The 17139-nt window shown below is 38.4% G+C and overlaps 1 protein-coding gene across 2 annotated transcripts in view; it reads right to left on the bottom strand.

Moving 5' to 3' along the window:
- Positions 1 to 17139, bottom strand: part of LOC139992764 (uncharacterized) — a 46287-nt gene that overhangs the window by 11887 nt on the left and 17261 nt on the right. The window contains exon 2 of one of the 2 annotated variants that reach the window (XM_072013943.1): positions 1361 to 1421. The exons of the other annotated variant lie outside the window; for it this stretch is intronic. Coding sequence (XP_071870044.1) covers positions 1361 to 1421 — 61 coding nt within the window. The remainder of the gene's footprint in view (positions 1 to 1360; positions 1422 to 17139) is intronic. 2 annotated transcript variants of the gene reach the window in all.

Raw genomic sequence — 17139 nt, 5'->3', positions numbered from 1 at the left:
AACATAACACGTAATAGGTGTAGCGGCACATGAGGTAGAGGACAATTCAAATCATATTGTTGTTTTGCCTCGGAGTATCAGTATCGTTAGGAAATACATAATGTAATAATAAATAAACTCCGGGCAAAATAATGTTGCTGCTATGTGCAATCGTCAAATAAACTTGAATTCGAATTTTCCGGCTCTGCCCCGATCAGTATAAATAAACGGATGCGATCGCAAGCGAGTGAGTATCTATCGAGTATCTACGAGTATCTATCAGTTACCAACGAGTTATGAGTGAGCGATTATATATTGTCTTAGCGAATTTGTTAGTACGAGCGTCTTAACGACAGTACCTGTAATTATTTATTTATTTATTATTTTAAATACACTTGACGGTTCCAACAACGAGTTACATCGTTGTTTCAACAACCATCATACACAATCCTCTACATGGGTATGTATTAAGCATTGCCAAAGGACTGAAAAATTTCTACACTTTTTTTACGTAGATTAAACGTGTGGGTGTATTTAATAATGTAACGAGTGGATGAATTCGTAATAGTCCAATGTATTAAAATCAGTATAAGTACAAGAGATAGTGTATGCCGGTTTTAATCGTCGCTCGCTCAATGCTACTATGCCGATCGAAAAAAGGATAACAATGCTCTGTCTTAGGGAGCACGTTGATACATTTATATCGACGGACGTTACCACAAAAAGTTAACTTTCTTATGTAACTCTAGCTGAAGATTATAAGAAATGGCAATAAAAATTTGTTCGGAGTTCATTCGCCTTTAGACCTTGTGAAAAGTTAAACAACGTTTCCATTTCCATTTCCACTTGAACTTTTCCTACGCTCATATACCGCTACATTTTCAACAAGTAATTTCGTTTGGAAACGACCAGTTATCGTTTTTAGACATTTACATTCCAGTTCACAAATTGGTGTCGAATAATCGAGCAATATCGCTCGGCAGATATTTCGCACACGAATCAAACCGGCCCAAATCAGCGCATGGGAGCATGCAAGTTAATATTTCGAGCACGAAACATGCAATCAACCTATACACTTTCCCTTCAGAAATACAAGTTTCCCATAAAATATATACCACGTAAAATCCACAAGATTCATCCTGGATACGCCACTTCTCTTTTAAACTGAAGAAATAAGGAGATTCGTCTGCCAAACCAGCACCTTCGTGCGATTCATATCCCCGAGTTTAAAACGCGAACACGTTCCACGGCGTTTTGCGCAAAAATAAACACGCCGACAGCGATTTTCATGAAAATCGTTTATCCGATCAGGCAATCGTCAATCGTCGACAATTTTAAGAGATCGCGTTATGCACGAGCATACGTATAATTTCCTACTTACACATTGGCGAAACTGGTCCAAGGAAATTGACGTATCCCCTTGCGCCTCTCGTTCGTATACCCTATCGGAATATAGAGAGACAGTTAAAAATCTAAACAGCTGTAATGCGTATGTTTGTCACAGGAAACTTCAGGAACGTTGGCTCCTTCGTAATGATGAGTTTGCCCCACGTTATGACGGATTATGAATACAAATTACGCACGGCGCCAACATCGTTTTAATGGCAGGGTAATTTATTACGATAGCTCTATACTATCTCTCTCTCTCTCCCTCTCCCTCCCCCCTCTCTCTCATTCTCTCTCTCTTTCTCTCTCTCGAGCATCGGACTACGGAGCCATCTTTTCTTTTTCCTTTTTTCATCGGAACCTCGTCCTTCGAGGGGAGTCGGCGTTTAAGCTAATTGTCGCTGCACGCGAGAAGCAATTTCTACTAGAGGGATCATTAAGGGATCGAAATGTCTTCGTTCCGTGGGGAATAAAAAATTTTCACCGGTTATCGTAGGTTAAAAAGGCTAATTCAATACTCCGGAGAGGCATGCATACGAATTACCGTGTAACGCAATTTTATTATATGTATATATAAGGGAACAGACAACAGGCTATGGATAGACAAACCGTGGGACACTTCGATAATCAGCACGTTTCGTTAATAAATCTCCAACGATTACTATTACTTCGCTACGATCGTTTCACCGATCCGACTTGAGTGTAATTTTCATTCTAAGACACTCCTACCTCCTTGATGTAATCAAACTCAAAGATCTCCCGAATTTCCGTGAAATTACAGTCAATTGCTAAAGTACAGTCGAGTATTTTTTTGGAAGATTGATAGTTGTACAATATAGAAGTTTGAGAACCCCTGGCTCGTTCTACAGATACTTTTTGTATTATTTAATAGCTGAATATTTGATGATCTTATTATCCATTGCGTATTTAATTTTCAAGAAATTATTCAATTAATCGAACGAAAAATGAATAAATTATCGACATAATCGACGTACTGAATATTCACTGAAAGGAAAATTACGGCTCAAGGATGCAGTAAAAGATACTATACTCTATATTTCCTTCGTTAACACTAGACAATATTGCAAATCTAAAATCTACTAAAATACTGATAAAAATTGTTGCAGAAAGAACGCAAGATGCAAGAAAGAATCGATCGAATCGAGAAACGTATATTCAGGTAAGAAAAGAGAATCGGAACAATGAAAAACGAAATAGGAACACGGTGGATCATTCTCGCGATGGTGGAAGATTAAAACGTGCTTGTAACAAAACGTGTCTCGAATATAAATTGCTTTCATCCGAAACAGACGCCGCCGGTGTCCAGCTGCTATTTATTGCAGGCTGGGTCATCGCGATTCGCCCGCTTCTCTTTCGGTACCTCTTGTCCAATTAAGATTTACCAATCGACGATAATGTTCGCGAATCGGCCGTGTCGTTGTTGACGAGAAGCTAAAGAGAAATAAAAAATTATTCGGTCGCGCATTAATCAGCGTAATTAGATGCTATTTATCCATCTATTAGCTCTCTCCTCTTCTTTCCTTCGTCTCGCGAGAAGACTGTATGAGAGCAGGACGGATATCGATCGATCCGCTCATTATTGATAATCTATACTCCGCCATAATCGATCCATCCAGCTGTACACGGTGGCAACCTAAGGAACTTGCTTCTACGGATCGCTTTTATGCTCTTCGATGCTTCGAAATGCCGCATTTATTTTCTTTTTAACGAATGAGTTAATTTACGCGTCGATGTGGTGGAAATAGCGAGAATTCAATTAAAAAAAAAGACTGTTCGTTCATTGACAGAAGTATCGGGCACTGGTGTCAGCATTCTAAATAAGCGATGGAATCTAGGATTTAGGAATTAGAATTTGAAAATTTTGGATATATATTTGAACTGAATTTAAATTTAGATGTTCAATGGTATGATTGCTAATGCGAATTACATCTAAATTTAAAAATTCTTCCTTTAAATTTGAATCAAACTTAGGATCGACCAAACAGATTTAGGATCACCTCTAGTTTCAAATTCCGCTTCAAGTCGAATTTATTTCAACCATACCCAGTTATAAATCATCACGAAACAGTTGCAACTGACAAAGGATCGCTACTGAAGGTATCAAAATGCAATGACCGAATAAAAAGCCAACCGAACGTCTTTACGCCACGACCCTCACTCGAAGCGACTGTTTCAGAAAAACAGAAGGCCGAAGGAACGTTTAGCGTAAAAGCGGTTATGTGTTGGACTGTTATTAACATCTCCCTAGTGTACACTGGTCGTAACGGTAATAATAATAAGAACGAGCGGGTTTCAAGATTATAAAGCGTCGCGTTACTAAAGAGAAAAGAGAGAGAGAGAAAAAAGGGCGAAAGAAGCGACTGGGAACGAATGCGCCGCCCAATAGGGACTAAGTACCAATTCTTGGTCATTGCTGCCAATTCGGCCAGCCCTGTCTGGCTTCCATTTCCACGCGGTTGAGAAATAAGACATCCGCGGTTTTAAAAGGAAAAAGGGCTGCGTGTAGGGTCGCGTGCGTCGTTATGGGGCCCAACATGGCCGAAACGTATCATCATGCAATTACGCCACGCTAAGAACGTAGCTGGTCGTCGCGTATACACCAGTGGACCGCCATAAACGCGCACGAAACGCGCCGGGTCTCTTTCCAGTAATAATCGATCCTCGATCCCCTGGACCGTGAAGTTCACCGTAGCTTCCACGGATTTTCGTAATTTCGTGAAATTACGATATCGAGATCGGTTGCTATATACGCGTCTTAGAGAATTCCTCTTTTATAGTGGGTTTTAAGTCGATTGTTTTGAAAGTTCGATGATTTTGTAGCGAAGAATTTTTGCCGACAATGGGTTTTCCTTCTGATTCAGCATCCGCGTAAGGGTGGCTTAAATTAGCAATAAAATTTACCGATATCCGGTAGTGATTAAATACGTTTAATAATGGCTGATATTTTACAAGGCTATGCATGATGGAAAATGACCCGCAATTAAATTGAAATTACACGTATACCTGTACCCAATTGCACATGAATGCTTTTGCGTAGGTACTCGTGTATCGTGTCCTGTCTGCAGACGTAGATTTTAACGTGTCGAAAGTTCAGATTGTCCGGTGGGCCATTGATCGCAGCCATAAAAAAAAGAAAAAGGAAAATTAAGGGGAAAATACTGCATTTTATCGAGTAACATTCTTACTTGGATTCATTTCTAATTTTAACAAGGATTTTCGCTAATTTTGCAAAAGAAAAAAAAAGAAATTATTCCCGACACATTCCCAGAATTTTTGTTCTTTGATTTATTGATAATAAACCAGAAGTAAATAATTAAAAGTATACCTAAGCTGTTCATTAGGTGAAATGCATTCTCTTCGATTATGCAGTATGAATACATAGGTATAGACACCGGAAAAAATTCCATTACTGTAGCTTATGTATACTTCCGCGTGTTGAACGAAGACTATAATCATTTTCTTCGAGCAAAACTGTGCGTAATATTTGGATCTTCTCTGAAATTGGAAAGTTAAATGTTTTTCTTACAATTTTGCAGATTTATGGCGCAATTAGTGGCTGTATCGTTCGTGATAATTTTGTTAATTAACGTTTGTTAATTTTTGCATGAAAGAGAACACAAAAAGCGTGCTATGTCGTCACCGCGTTTTTAAATATTTCTTTTCTTTTATATTTTCATTATATACTGATCATATTACACTTTTATAATATTCTTCATTATATTTTATATTCTTTACTGCATATAGAGGTTTTACATATAGGGGTTTTTTAAGTATTCAAAAGTTTACCAATATTTTGATATTTTTTACAATCACCATTGACCTGACTCACTTTCCTTATTTCAATCGAATTGTCACGCTGAAAGGTGATATCTTCACGATCTCATGGCCAACCTCTCGATATCGCAGTCATTGAATGATCCAAACCCATCGAAAGAAGAGAAAACTGCTTCGTTTCGTTGGCCAAAATGCTCTCGAAACTGGCAGCTCGCGAATGAAATTACAATGATTACCTCTCGCTTTCCGTCAGACACATTAACCGTAATAACGGCGGCATAAAGCGTCTATGTGTGTGGGCTGTCATTTAAAAGCATCAACGGAAGGCTAATTTCGTCGATATAAAAACGAAATTGCCCCTTTTCACGAAATCCTGATGAATTGCGCGATTAATATCGTTCAATTGTTAAAAAGGGTCGCGCCTTCAAATTTCGTTCCCCCGTCTATACTATTATCTTTTTACGTGTGACCGCCAATTACACGCTATCCTGAAAATTCAAGAAGCTATTTACTCGAACGCATCGCTATCCGTTTTATACAGACAATGAAATTTTCCAAAATTGACCGATCTATCCCGCCAAAAGTGGCTCTTCCTCTCATATACAATATATTATTTTCGCGTGTATTGTGCGATTAGAAACGTAATTAGCAAAAATATTGTTGTTTCTTTGTGATTTATGCATATCTTCAAAGGTATTATTTAGATTGGTATTACGATTAGTTAGGTAACGTGTTCTAAATTTATGCGATAAAAGAAGGAATGATTCGAGGTTCGAGCGTAAGAAAAATTGCATACTGCTGGACTAGATTACTCTAATTAATATCTGCAATAGAGTCGATTTGCAGTTCTACGTTCGCTTAACTTTCCCTTTCAAAGTACCGATTAAATGTTAGATTAATGTAGAACATAATAGCGACTTTGGAGTCGTAATTTCCAGTGTATTGAAATAAATACCCAGGCTCTGGATATTATTAACAACTTTACTACCAGCTTATTATTCGCATAATTACTGCGAGACAACAGACTTATAGAATTTATGGAAGACGAGCACTGATCACATCAAAAGTGCTACTACGAATAAATTTCGAGTTCTATTGAACTTGCTATCTGAAATAGCAAAAAATATATAATTTCTAAAAGATCCTCAAAGAACAGTGTTATTGAAATTCTACATGTGGAGCACTAAACTTTCAAGAATACGATACAAATTCTATTATGAAGAACGAAAGTGGCATCGTCACTAGTGCATCCGCTTAATGAGTTACCCATAGAGTCGCGACGCGCGAGTTGGCTCGCGGTAAATCGCGTGAAACCGGTGAGAAACGTCTCGTCACGTGTCCCAGGGGGACGCACGTTTCAGCTGTCTCGGATGAATCGAACAGAAACGAAGATGGTACTGAACGAGGAGGCTCGGGATCAGCGCGAAATTGAGATTTTATATCTCGAATAAAAGCACGGGTCCCGAGGCACGGCTCTCTATCTGTTAATGAAAGAAAGCGATCGGCTGTCTGTTAGCGACGACGTAGGCTGCAATTAAACCGTAATTAACCGGAGGCCGAATACAGGACGCGCGTGGAATATTTTTGCGTGCCGCGTTTTACGACGCTGCCGTGCCTTGACACCTTTATAATGACATTAAACTTAATAGGCCGGCACCCATTTTCCAGTCGCATACATTGTACGGACTTAATAAAGTCTCTCGAGCGTCCCCGCGTTCCACGTGACGATTCTTAATTAAAAATTTTAATTGAACCCGTCTCTTCGACACACCGTACCGCGTCAACTTTCGATGGTGACTGATTGGAAAATATGTCTCTCATGCCTCGCCGATTCGCGAGGTTCGTTTGTCGCCGCAAGGCGTATGGGCGAACGTTGTCTGTAAATCAATCGCGACATGATATTCTGACTCGTGACGATTGACGTCTTTGCCAAAGGCTTTGCAAAAGAGAGAAGTTTGCAAAGAAGTTTAAGAAGTTGAAAATTTAAATTTTATGCTTGAGTTATTGAGCTGTTGTTGGAATAAAGACCGAACTGTTGATACACGATTCTTTTGCCTTTTTGATACGTACATATGTCTCACACTTCTATATATATCTTCAAATAGCTTCTAACCGTATATTCGTGTCACAAAATTGTCTCGTCACTTCTAAACACAAAGCAAGCTGCGATCACCACGGTGAATTAAAGCAACAATGAGCGTGAATCGATTCGACGAAAATTCACAGTGAAGTTGCATCGCGAATCCCACAAGGTGGACGGTTGCACGTACTTTAACAGCACTTACGACGGATGTAATTTAGAAGTGAATTCGAGTTCCGTAATCACCAGGTTGCCGTGTACCAGGCGGACCGGTTGACTGCAGAACGCAACCCTCCATTTAGAGGGTAGTCTCTTGTTAAGTGAGAGTCAACGACGTCATTAGCGTTAGGAACGACATTCTGGCACCCGTGAGACCGCCACTTTCTGCCCAGAAAGGGGATGCACCGACGAATTTCCACGGTGACCGTGCACGAGAATTTCTTCTTCACGTTCGGTCGGGCTATCTCTGAACCGCCCGCCGCCTGATTTATAATGATAAATTACAGGCTCCAGGAAATTCCGCTGCGCTACTTAGTAGGTTCGAACTGAATTAAGCGATCGGCAGCTGCGTTCCATGGTTCCTGGTATTCATGATGATTTTAGGACATTTCGGGAGGAGCATGAACGAATTTTAGATTCTAGTTAATGACATCCAGAGGGTATTTAAATAAACATTAACGGTAGAGTCTGTTCTTTTTTAATGAAAGTGGGAAAAGTTAGAGTGGGAGAAATCACAATAATTTCAACTATATCTCAAAGTTTCGAGTGAAAACGTTTAGCAATTTTTCGCAATAAAGTTAATGTTGATTTTTATTAAGAATCAAACGTTATGTTATTTTGAACATACTATTTTAATTAAAATTATTTAAACATAGCATACTTAAATGTATGTTATACGTCTTGTCATCTAGCATCAATCGTTCAATGGAATAAAAGAAACAAGATTAAATACCTTTCCTATTTATCTCTTAATGTCACTTCTCTGCCATCCGAAATGATCTTTCCAAATCCACATTTATCAACGCTAAAACAATATACGCGAAACGAGGAAGAACCGGAAACACAGCAAACGCAATTTAAAACGCTCAGGAGTGGACTTCTTGTGGTTCAACGTCTAACGAGGGACATTTTAAACAAGAGCCGCTCGTCAGACAACTGGCTGGTTCGACGATTAATTTTAACAGCCATTCTATAATCCATCGTGTATGCAAACGGGTAGCGATATCTCAGATCTACCCAAAACATTAATATAAACTTCATTACTGCAGTGTTTAACGAACTGAAGGATCCTTGTACGTCGGATAATTTCTCCACCTTCCCGTACGGCTCGATCATCGAAACCATGTCGTAGCGAGACTTGAAGGGCCACCAGCGGGGGTATCGCAGGAAAACAGGGCTAATAAAGTAATTTAACCGGCGCGAGAGAGTGATAAAGTGCGTCGTCTGAAGGGGAAGATGGAACGAGTTTCAGCGAACAGGAAAAACGGGCCAAGAAGACGGCAGATGGAGAAAGAGAGAGGCAGAGGAGGGGAATAGGAAAGGAAGGAGGGGGGAGAGAAAGAGAGAAGCAGATAGGCGAAGAGTGGGAGCGCAGATGTGACGGAAAGGTTGCCCGGAAAATAGAAAAATGACAAGTCGAGGAATCAAATTTTAAAAAATTGAGAATTAAAAAAAATGTAAAAAGGGAGAGAATTATTGAGAGGAGAGAGGAGGGGGGGGGGAATTACACTAATACTTACATATGGGAGAGCATGATGCTACAGAAAATGTGTATTACGCTATGTAAAGGAGAAACCAGAGGGAAAAAATGTAGAAAATTAAAAATAAAAAATGGAGATGAAAGAAACGACGAACATTAGACAGGAAGAAAATGATTAGCACAGAAGGGGAGATGAAATTATAAGAGGAAACTTGAGTAATTTATTAGAAGATAAGAGAAAGATGTATGGGATAAAATTGCATAAAAAAATAGAGAGGAAGAAAGAAGACGAAGGAATAGGTACTTACATAGGGATGAAAGAAAAGACGAGAAAATCGGAGAAGGACAGAAAAGATAAAAAGAAGAAGAGGTGGACAAGGAACAAGATTATTAAGCTGTAAGGCGTTAACTGGCATAAGGCGTCGGTAGGTGGATACGTTGCTTGCGTGCCAGACTGACTGCATTTGCATCTAGACGCCATCAATCCTCCTGACGCCCGGTTACACTGCCCCTCTCCCGACCCCGCTAACCCTCTCAACAACCCCTCCAGACCTTCCCTTCATCCTTTTCTCTGCTCGACTCTCCGTGCCTCGACTTGGACGATCTTAAATTAAATATCCAGAGTAATAAGAGTGTTCGAGCGACGTATTGTGGCTGGTGCTCTTCAGGAACCCGTATGATTAAATGTATTTTTCTACATTTTGAGACTACGTTGCACTTAGTGTTTTTAATTTTTTTAAATAGTAAATATTTTCATTTCGAGAAATTTTTATCAGGAGTTATCCCATTCTTGACATAGCTAAATTTGAGAGTTTAATTCAGGCGATGTTGATTTTCCGAAATATTTACAAAAATCTTTGTTTTAAAGAAAAATATTAAAGACAAATTCAGATATAAATTTTTGTTACTATGAAATTGAATTTGAAATTTATGTTCAGAATTTTTCATTAAAATTTAATCGAATTTGAGTTACTTTCTTTTGAGGTTTCGTTAAAATCTTACTTTTCCTTTAATCGGGCGAACTTTCTCAACAATTAAATACCCATATATTATCTAAATAAGGATGTGCTTCACTGAAATCAATTAAATAATATGTATATATATATATATAACACCAGACACCGAAACGAAAGGAAACGGGTGCCAGGAAAAATTTATAGTCGCGAAATTCGGACGGTTCCTCGCGAGGAACAGTGTGATTTAATGCGTTCCATCGTCGATCGAAATCTTATCGACGATCGGGTGACAACTAATCCAGATGTGGAGCATATTGCGACACGCAACACCTTGTAACACATCGGTGAAGTCTCACGCGCTAAAGGAAGCTAATTAAAAAAGGACACTCCGGGAAAGACAGCGTTGTTACGAGAAACGAGACTATGCTCCATCGACAGGTGCGAGCCAGTTGTCTCAGAAAGAAACGTCAGTCGGCCCAGTTCAATTTACCATAATGCCTACCTTCAATTAAACGTTAAACATCTATAAGCAGGATATGAGTTATTGTATTTTAAATTATTACACATGATGGATAGTGTCTTTCGTATGTTTGTTTGGGATAAGGCCAGGTTGAATTCTGAAACAATTTCTTTCTTATACAAACCGTATGACAAGATAGAATGTATCATTAACCTGGTAATTTAATCAGGAAACATGCTATGAGTTAGCTTATTCACGCCTCCAAGAAATCAGAACGATGAATAGAAAAGATCAGAGAATAATTTCATAGACCATAAACCACGCAGGATTCATTCTATTTAGCAGGATTCTGTTGCATTTGGCATTAAAGCTATTAACGACAAAAGTAGAAAGCTTGTACCAAAAATATCAAAATGACAGGTATACGAATAAACATGTAACATAAAAAAAACTTTCATCCACAAATTCCTAAAAATGCACCGTCGTAAATTTACCAAATTTGTATAACAAAAATAACTCCTGTAGTTGTAGTGTTAACAGTTCTAATAACAGAGGCATAGAGTAACGACCCTAATAATGCCTAGAAAATTTAGTGATCACACAAACATGGTGGTAGCAATTTTCCGCGATTTTTGAAGCAGGAACTTGGATCGTGTTCCGTCGGGTAACGAAAGTAACAAAAGGAGGAACGAGAGAAAAATGACGGGACGGGAGTACGGAAAGGCACGAAAGGGAGAGCAAGAAGGGACGAGGTTGAAGAAAAAAGAAGAAAAATAAAGGCCGGCAGCGGTGCAGCAGCTCGTCGAACGAGGTACGAAGCCACGTAAAGGGTCTTCGCATAATATGGGTAGCCCCGGTATCGGCGGCCTGCTGGCCGATAAGGAGGTTTTCAGATACGATCTACAACCAGGCCGGTTAATTATATATTAATACCTTCGCGTGCAATCCTTGGCTACGTATAGCCAGCATTAAGAAGCCAGAGACCCTTCCGGGGGTGGTTGGTGCAGCGTAAATGCATGGGAAGAGGAAGCCACTTCTTCCAGAAGACCGGCGAGCAAAAAGCCAACTAGATAAGGAACTGACCAACGCTTTTGTGACTCTTGTTTTGTCACAGATATTCGGGAGACGTGGCATATATTGTTTTTACTAGGAAATTTATGCTGTTTCGAAGAATAAGAAAATAAGATGCAATTAGATGTGGAATTGTCTTTCTTTGAAACAATTTTTCCTAGTTAATTCTTAGTTGAAATAATTCATGTAAATGTAATGTAAATATACTGCAAATTACTTGGATTACTAAAAAATATATCACTGAATTAGGATTTAGGAATTATACAAGGTTTTTCAGAGATGACAAATTTTATTCATTATCGTAAAATTTTATTAATTATCCTAAATGTAGATGCAGGAAAACGTAAGTTTGAACTGAATTGAATCCCGGCTAAATCGCAAATTAAAATAGATTATAATTGAAAGATTCTAACAAATAGTTCTGATCAAGATTCGAAGAAAATAAGACGAAGCACAGTACACTTCGTTGAACTATAATATAAAATACTTGGAGAAACAATTTTCCAATCAACATCCTTCAAATATCTCAATAAAACCGTTATACACTACAATATAATAACCATTTCAAAAAACACTTCTCTAGCTCGTACCTATCAAGAACATGGAAAAAGTCAATCAATTTGCAGCTGGCCATTGTTCGATGAAACAGTCCGCCGAGCACAAGAGGCAACAAGAAAATCTTTCAGTTCTCTAACAAGGCTACAACAGCGATCCGTTTAACCTTTGATCGATCCGCGATTACGCGGCGATCGCTGGAGCGTTTTATTATTGCCGTTGGAAATTAGATTTTTAGATGAACTGGACGGATTAATATCGATTCGCGAAACCGTTTCGATCGTGGCTAGAATTCCGACGAAAATTACAGGAACCCACCGTGATGAATCGACGATATGGGCTCCGGGCTGTTTAACTCGAATATATGGAGTGCTAATTTAAAAAATCATAATTAACATGTTCGATGCGTTTTCCGAGATCACGCGATAAATTGCGCCGCTCGTGAGATCATTTTAATTATAGGCCAGTGTAATCTAATGGAAATAGAATTATCGCGCTTCTTTATTTTTTTCACTTCTCTCGTTTTTCCCCTGTTCGAGCAGCTGATACGCGCTACGCCGCGGATAATTGTTATACTTCTTATACAGTGAAAAATTGTTTACCAGGTATACAGACGAGGAGAGAAGATGAACGAAGCTTCTTTGTGTTACTGAATAACCATTTTCTTGATGTGCGTGGATTCGAAGGCTGGTATTATGTGCACGATATGATTAAAGTTTCATCGTACGAGATGGCTAACTTTTATTATTTCGCTTTTGCAGTCTTCCTTTTTATCTCACACATACACGGGTTAAAATCCTTTAATTATAGCCAGCGGTTATTAAGAATCTGATTTAACACGCGTGTTTTAATCCCGTAACAAGGTATTCAATATTCTCTATTGCCACTTTTAACGCGATTGCAGGAAATCAAGCCTTTAAAAATAGAAGAATGTTTCTTTTTCAAAATTGCTAGACATTCGTATGTCTATGTAGGCAGTTAGGTATATGAACGTTTCTGCGATTTGGTACCATAGTTAAGTGCAGTATAATAAAAGGAATCGATATCATGCTCGTGATAAATACCATATAAAAATAAAACAGACCCTGCTGCTTCATTGCGCGATTTAACTCCAAGATTACCCGTAGCGAAATAACCACATCGATGGAACAAAACGGAAGCAAGATCGATATCTCCAATTAAAATTATTCTCGGAAGGAGACTGTATAATTTTTCAGGTTCGCGATTCTTCAACGAGATCACTTAAGAAACTGTGTATTTCCCGCAAGCAAAACAATGCCCGATTACTGGACTTCCTCAATTTACGCAACGTTGATGCGAAATCACGCAGACGGTCTCGTGTATCGATTACAGACCCTATAATATCGGACGACAATTATTACATAACAATTCGAGTGCAAATTTCCATACTCGCAGAAATTGCGATGGATCCGATCGCAAGCGTTTCAATTAAACCGACGATATGTTCCACACCGGATGGCACACGCACGCGTATCGATACGTAATTGTGGTATGGATGCTTGGAACAGACTCTTGCGAGCCATAATTTACAAAAATTGAAGAAGCAACGAGGAGATCGATGTTCATCATCGTCGTGATAAACAGAAGAAAAAGACGAGGAGGCGACTGAAAAAGAAAAGGAATAGGGATAAAAAGGAAAAAATGGAAGGGCAGTAGGACGTTGAACGTCGTAAATCGTCGTAAATCAATAAAGAACGCGCGTTCAGCCCTGTTGAAATTTTACCGGAGACACGATGTCGGCTAATTAAAATATTTCCTGTGGATTCGCGTCGCATTGCCGACAAACTGTAACGGTTAACGCCAATTAAATTGGCCTGACGGTTTTTAGATCGAATTTCGATATGGACAAACACCGGCTCGTGGACGAGTGATCTTTGATTATTCGAAGCGGAAGCTTCCGGTTGCTTGTCGAACGCGATGGGACAAAGCGCTCTTAGGAAATTCTCAACGCTGCAGTGAGTAATTTGTGGTTATTATCAGAACCGGGATAATATATGCTGCTTATAAAGTGTTATGCTATTAAACAGGTAAAAATTGGTTTTGCTATAATTACAATCCCAGGTACTTTGGAAGCAGGAAAGTTTTTATTCCGAGAATATTTAGTAATACCATGTGTAATAGAAATACAGATATTTGCATATTAAAGTGAAAATTATTTAAATGTTCGCGGATATAATTAGAAACAAGTAAATCTAGTTCTGATGTTGAATTCCTAATTTTTCGAGTAATGGTACGAGAAATAAATTATGGTCGAGCACAGACATTCTAACGTAAAAAATGCAGTGAGAAACGTGTATTGGTATAGTATAAGGAAATGATTTTCAACAAATTTCTTTTTTTCTTCTTCATTTTTCTTTGTCATAAACCAAACACGTTTGTATCTTAGAAAAGAAAACTTAGAATCTATATTCGTACGACCCGTATCCATCACAACGAAAAGTACAATACGATGCAAAGTTTGCCGATTTACATAATCTAACAAAAAAACTTCGAATCTACAAATAATATATAATACCTAAAAATGTAAAAAATCTCGACTCTCTTTCAAGATTCTCATTCTTAAATTTCGATGCCCATTTTAAATTTTCATTTAAATTTTCATCGCCAAAAGGAACACGAGAAAGCAAATTCTCATTAAAGGTGCAAATTGAATAAAGCCAAGTTCTCGGTAATGTAGTGATTATAATTACACAGATTCTTCTCTGATTAATCTACTTACGACTGTATCTCGACGAATCTCATTCTGCTGATTCGTCTATGAAATGTTAAATAAACGTCGGAAAATTATTTTTTTCTTGAGAGACAACGTGCTCTCAGGGGGTCTACGATCGATCAAAGGATTCGATAATCTCGATGGTAGAGGAAGCCAAGAAATTATATCCTGCTGTGCATATCCTTAATAAACGACGGATAGAGGAACATTGTACATATCCTGCGTAATGATAGCAGACCATCATGTAAACAAATTAAGAAGCACCAACGTCCGTACGGTGGATCACGATAAGTAGCTCGATGCGCATGTTAAGTTTATCTGGATCGAGATCTCGATCTTTGGTTAATATTGAAATCCTATCCCACCGGGGGGCGCGTTTCTCTCTTCTTCTATCTTCTCACGTAACTTTCTCGCTTCGTCTGGCCTCCGATTCCACCGTTTTTCTTCGCCAACGGAACCGAAGAATCGCTCGATTCGAACGTGACTAGAAGGAGTCGTCTTACGGCGATTTTATCACGACGAATCGTCAAGATTTCGCGTTTATGCGCTTCTACAATCAGATCTGTTTTAGCGCAACGATAATTAACGTTACGTGATGTCAATGCAAACGAACGTGCATGGCTGCCAGCCAGAGTTGTATTTACGGACTCGGAGCAAATGATGCTATGAAATTGTCTGATTTAATTGCTGGAGTAATGGTCGTGGCTGGAGATCGGCGAGGTTTTATTCAAATGGTGATTTGATTGATCAATTACTATGACCAAATGTTGGCAATTTGATCGATCAAACTTGAATAGCTTGTACTTGAAAGATCGGCAAATGTAAGTTATTTGATGAACACGCGTATAATCGAACGAACAAAACATCAATTACATAAAATTTCTAAAACTTATCTATAAAAAAGCGGGACGGGGGATGTGAATATTAATTACCAAATAATTTTTACAGATAGGACGAGAAATAGGAATATTCCGAGCAATACATTTACTAAAAGATAGATAGAGGTAATAAAGATGTCGCAATATAAAATGGAATTAATTCGAGCGTATTTTAATTATCCAACTAATTCGTGCATAATACGATAAAGCTCAAATTACGAATGATTGCTCCGAAGATATCGATTTATATGAAATTAATTCGAGAATGTTTTAATTAGTAAAACAGTTTTTTCCACAAGATCACGAAACCGCCAATACCTATTCGAGAATGTTAAAAACGGCAAGAGTAGAAAGCCGATAGAAACGTATGGTCAATTTGCATGCTAATGACACATAAGTAAGTACGTGATAAACATTTCTTTGCTGACCAACAAATTCTTTCGAAACTACAGCATCCGCGAGACACGAGGGCAATCTATAAAAAAATAAATAAATTACACTCAATCATAAAACGCAACGATAAACTATCTGAAATAAAATATCTTTAAAACAATTTTGCAAGTTCAGTATTAAAATTGTACAATCTGAATGTTATCGTTGAATAAAGTGAAAATGTGTGGCAAGCAACTTTACTACGTGCCAAAGCACTTTATCACCCTCTATTGAGCTTATAATTAATAATTCGATAGAGGCGAGCTTATCAACGAATCCCTACTTACACTCAACAACGAGCGATCGTGAAAAGCTCCGAAGAAAAATGGGAATTCGCGTGCCACGGCTATAGTTAGCCACCGCTATTCTCTCGCCACCCTAATTACTAACCATGGGTTGTTACCCCATGGCGTGTCATTTGCCCGGCAATATCGTATCAACGTCTTCGCGTGCGATCTCTGCGAGCCCGTTGCAGTCGATTGTTTTAAAGTGTCGATCGTGGCTGAATATCTTCATCGTCGAGATCAGTGCGATCTTCGTGATGATTATTCGAATCGTACAACTGCTATTCTTCGATTTTACGTACCATTATTACACAATCCTGTACATTGATCTTGTGGGTTACGAAAAGAGAGAGAGAGAGGTTACTAAATATCGAGTTCATATACATATTCGTAATTTCAAAATACACCAGTTAATTAGATGCAAGGTACAGTAATTAATTATTTTTAGAGAGCTACGTTTCGAATAAATTTCGCACTAGCGCTCACAAATTTTAAACTTTGAAAGCTGTTGGAAATTTCTAAATTTCCCCAAAATTTAATATTTCAATATCCATCTAAATCATCGATACCTAATTTCTCTAGAAATGTAAGCGCTACATTTTGAATAAATTTCAATTTCCCAAAAGCGTAAGTTACAAGATATTTCTTTGCTTTGAATGAACAATTATCAATATCATTAGTAACAAAAGAAAAAAAAAAAGGAAAAAATCGCCAAAATAACCAATTCCACGTATCCAAAATTAATTTTCCCGAGAGCAGAGTTCACTCCGCGATCACGATCTTCTTGACAACAAAACTCTAAGTAGACTGTCCACTCTCTCCCGCCAGCA

Source organism: Bombus fervidus, chromosome 12 (assembly GCF_041682495.2).
Source record: "Bombus fervidus isolate BK054 chromosome 12, iyBomFerv1, whole genome shotgun sequence".
In the NCBI taxonomy this organism is placed as follows: domain Eukaryota; kingdom Metazoa; phylum Arthropoda; class Insecta; order Hymenoptera; family Apidae; genus Bombus; species Bombus fervidus.
Note: the sequence above shows the minus strand (reverse complement) of the source record. Positions and strands in the feature narration are given on the sequence as shown.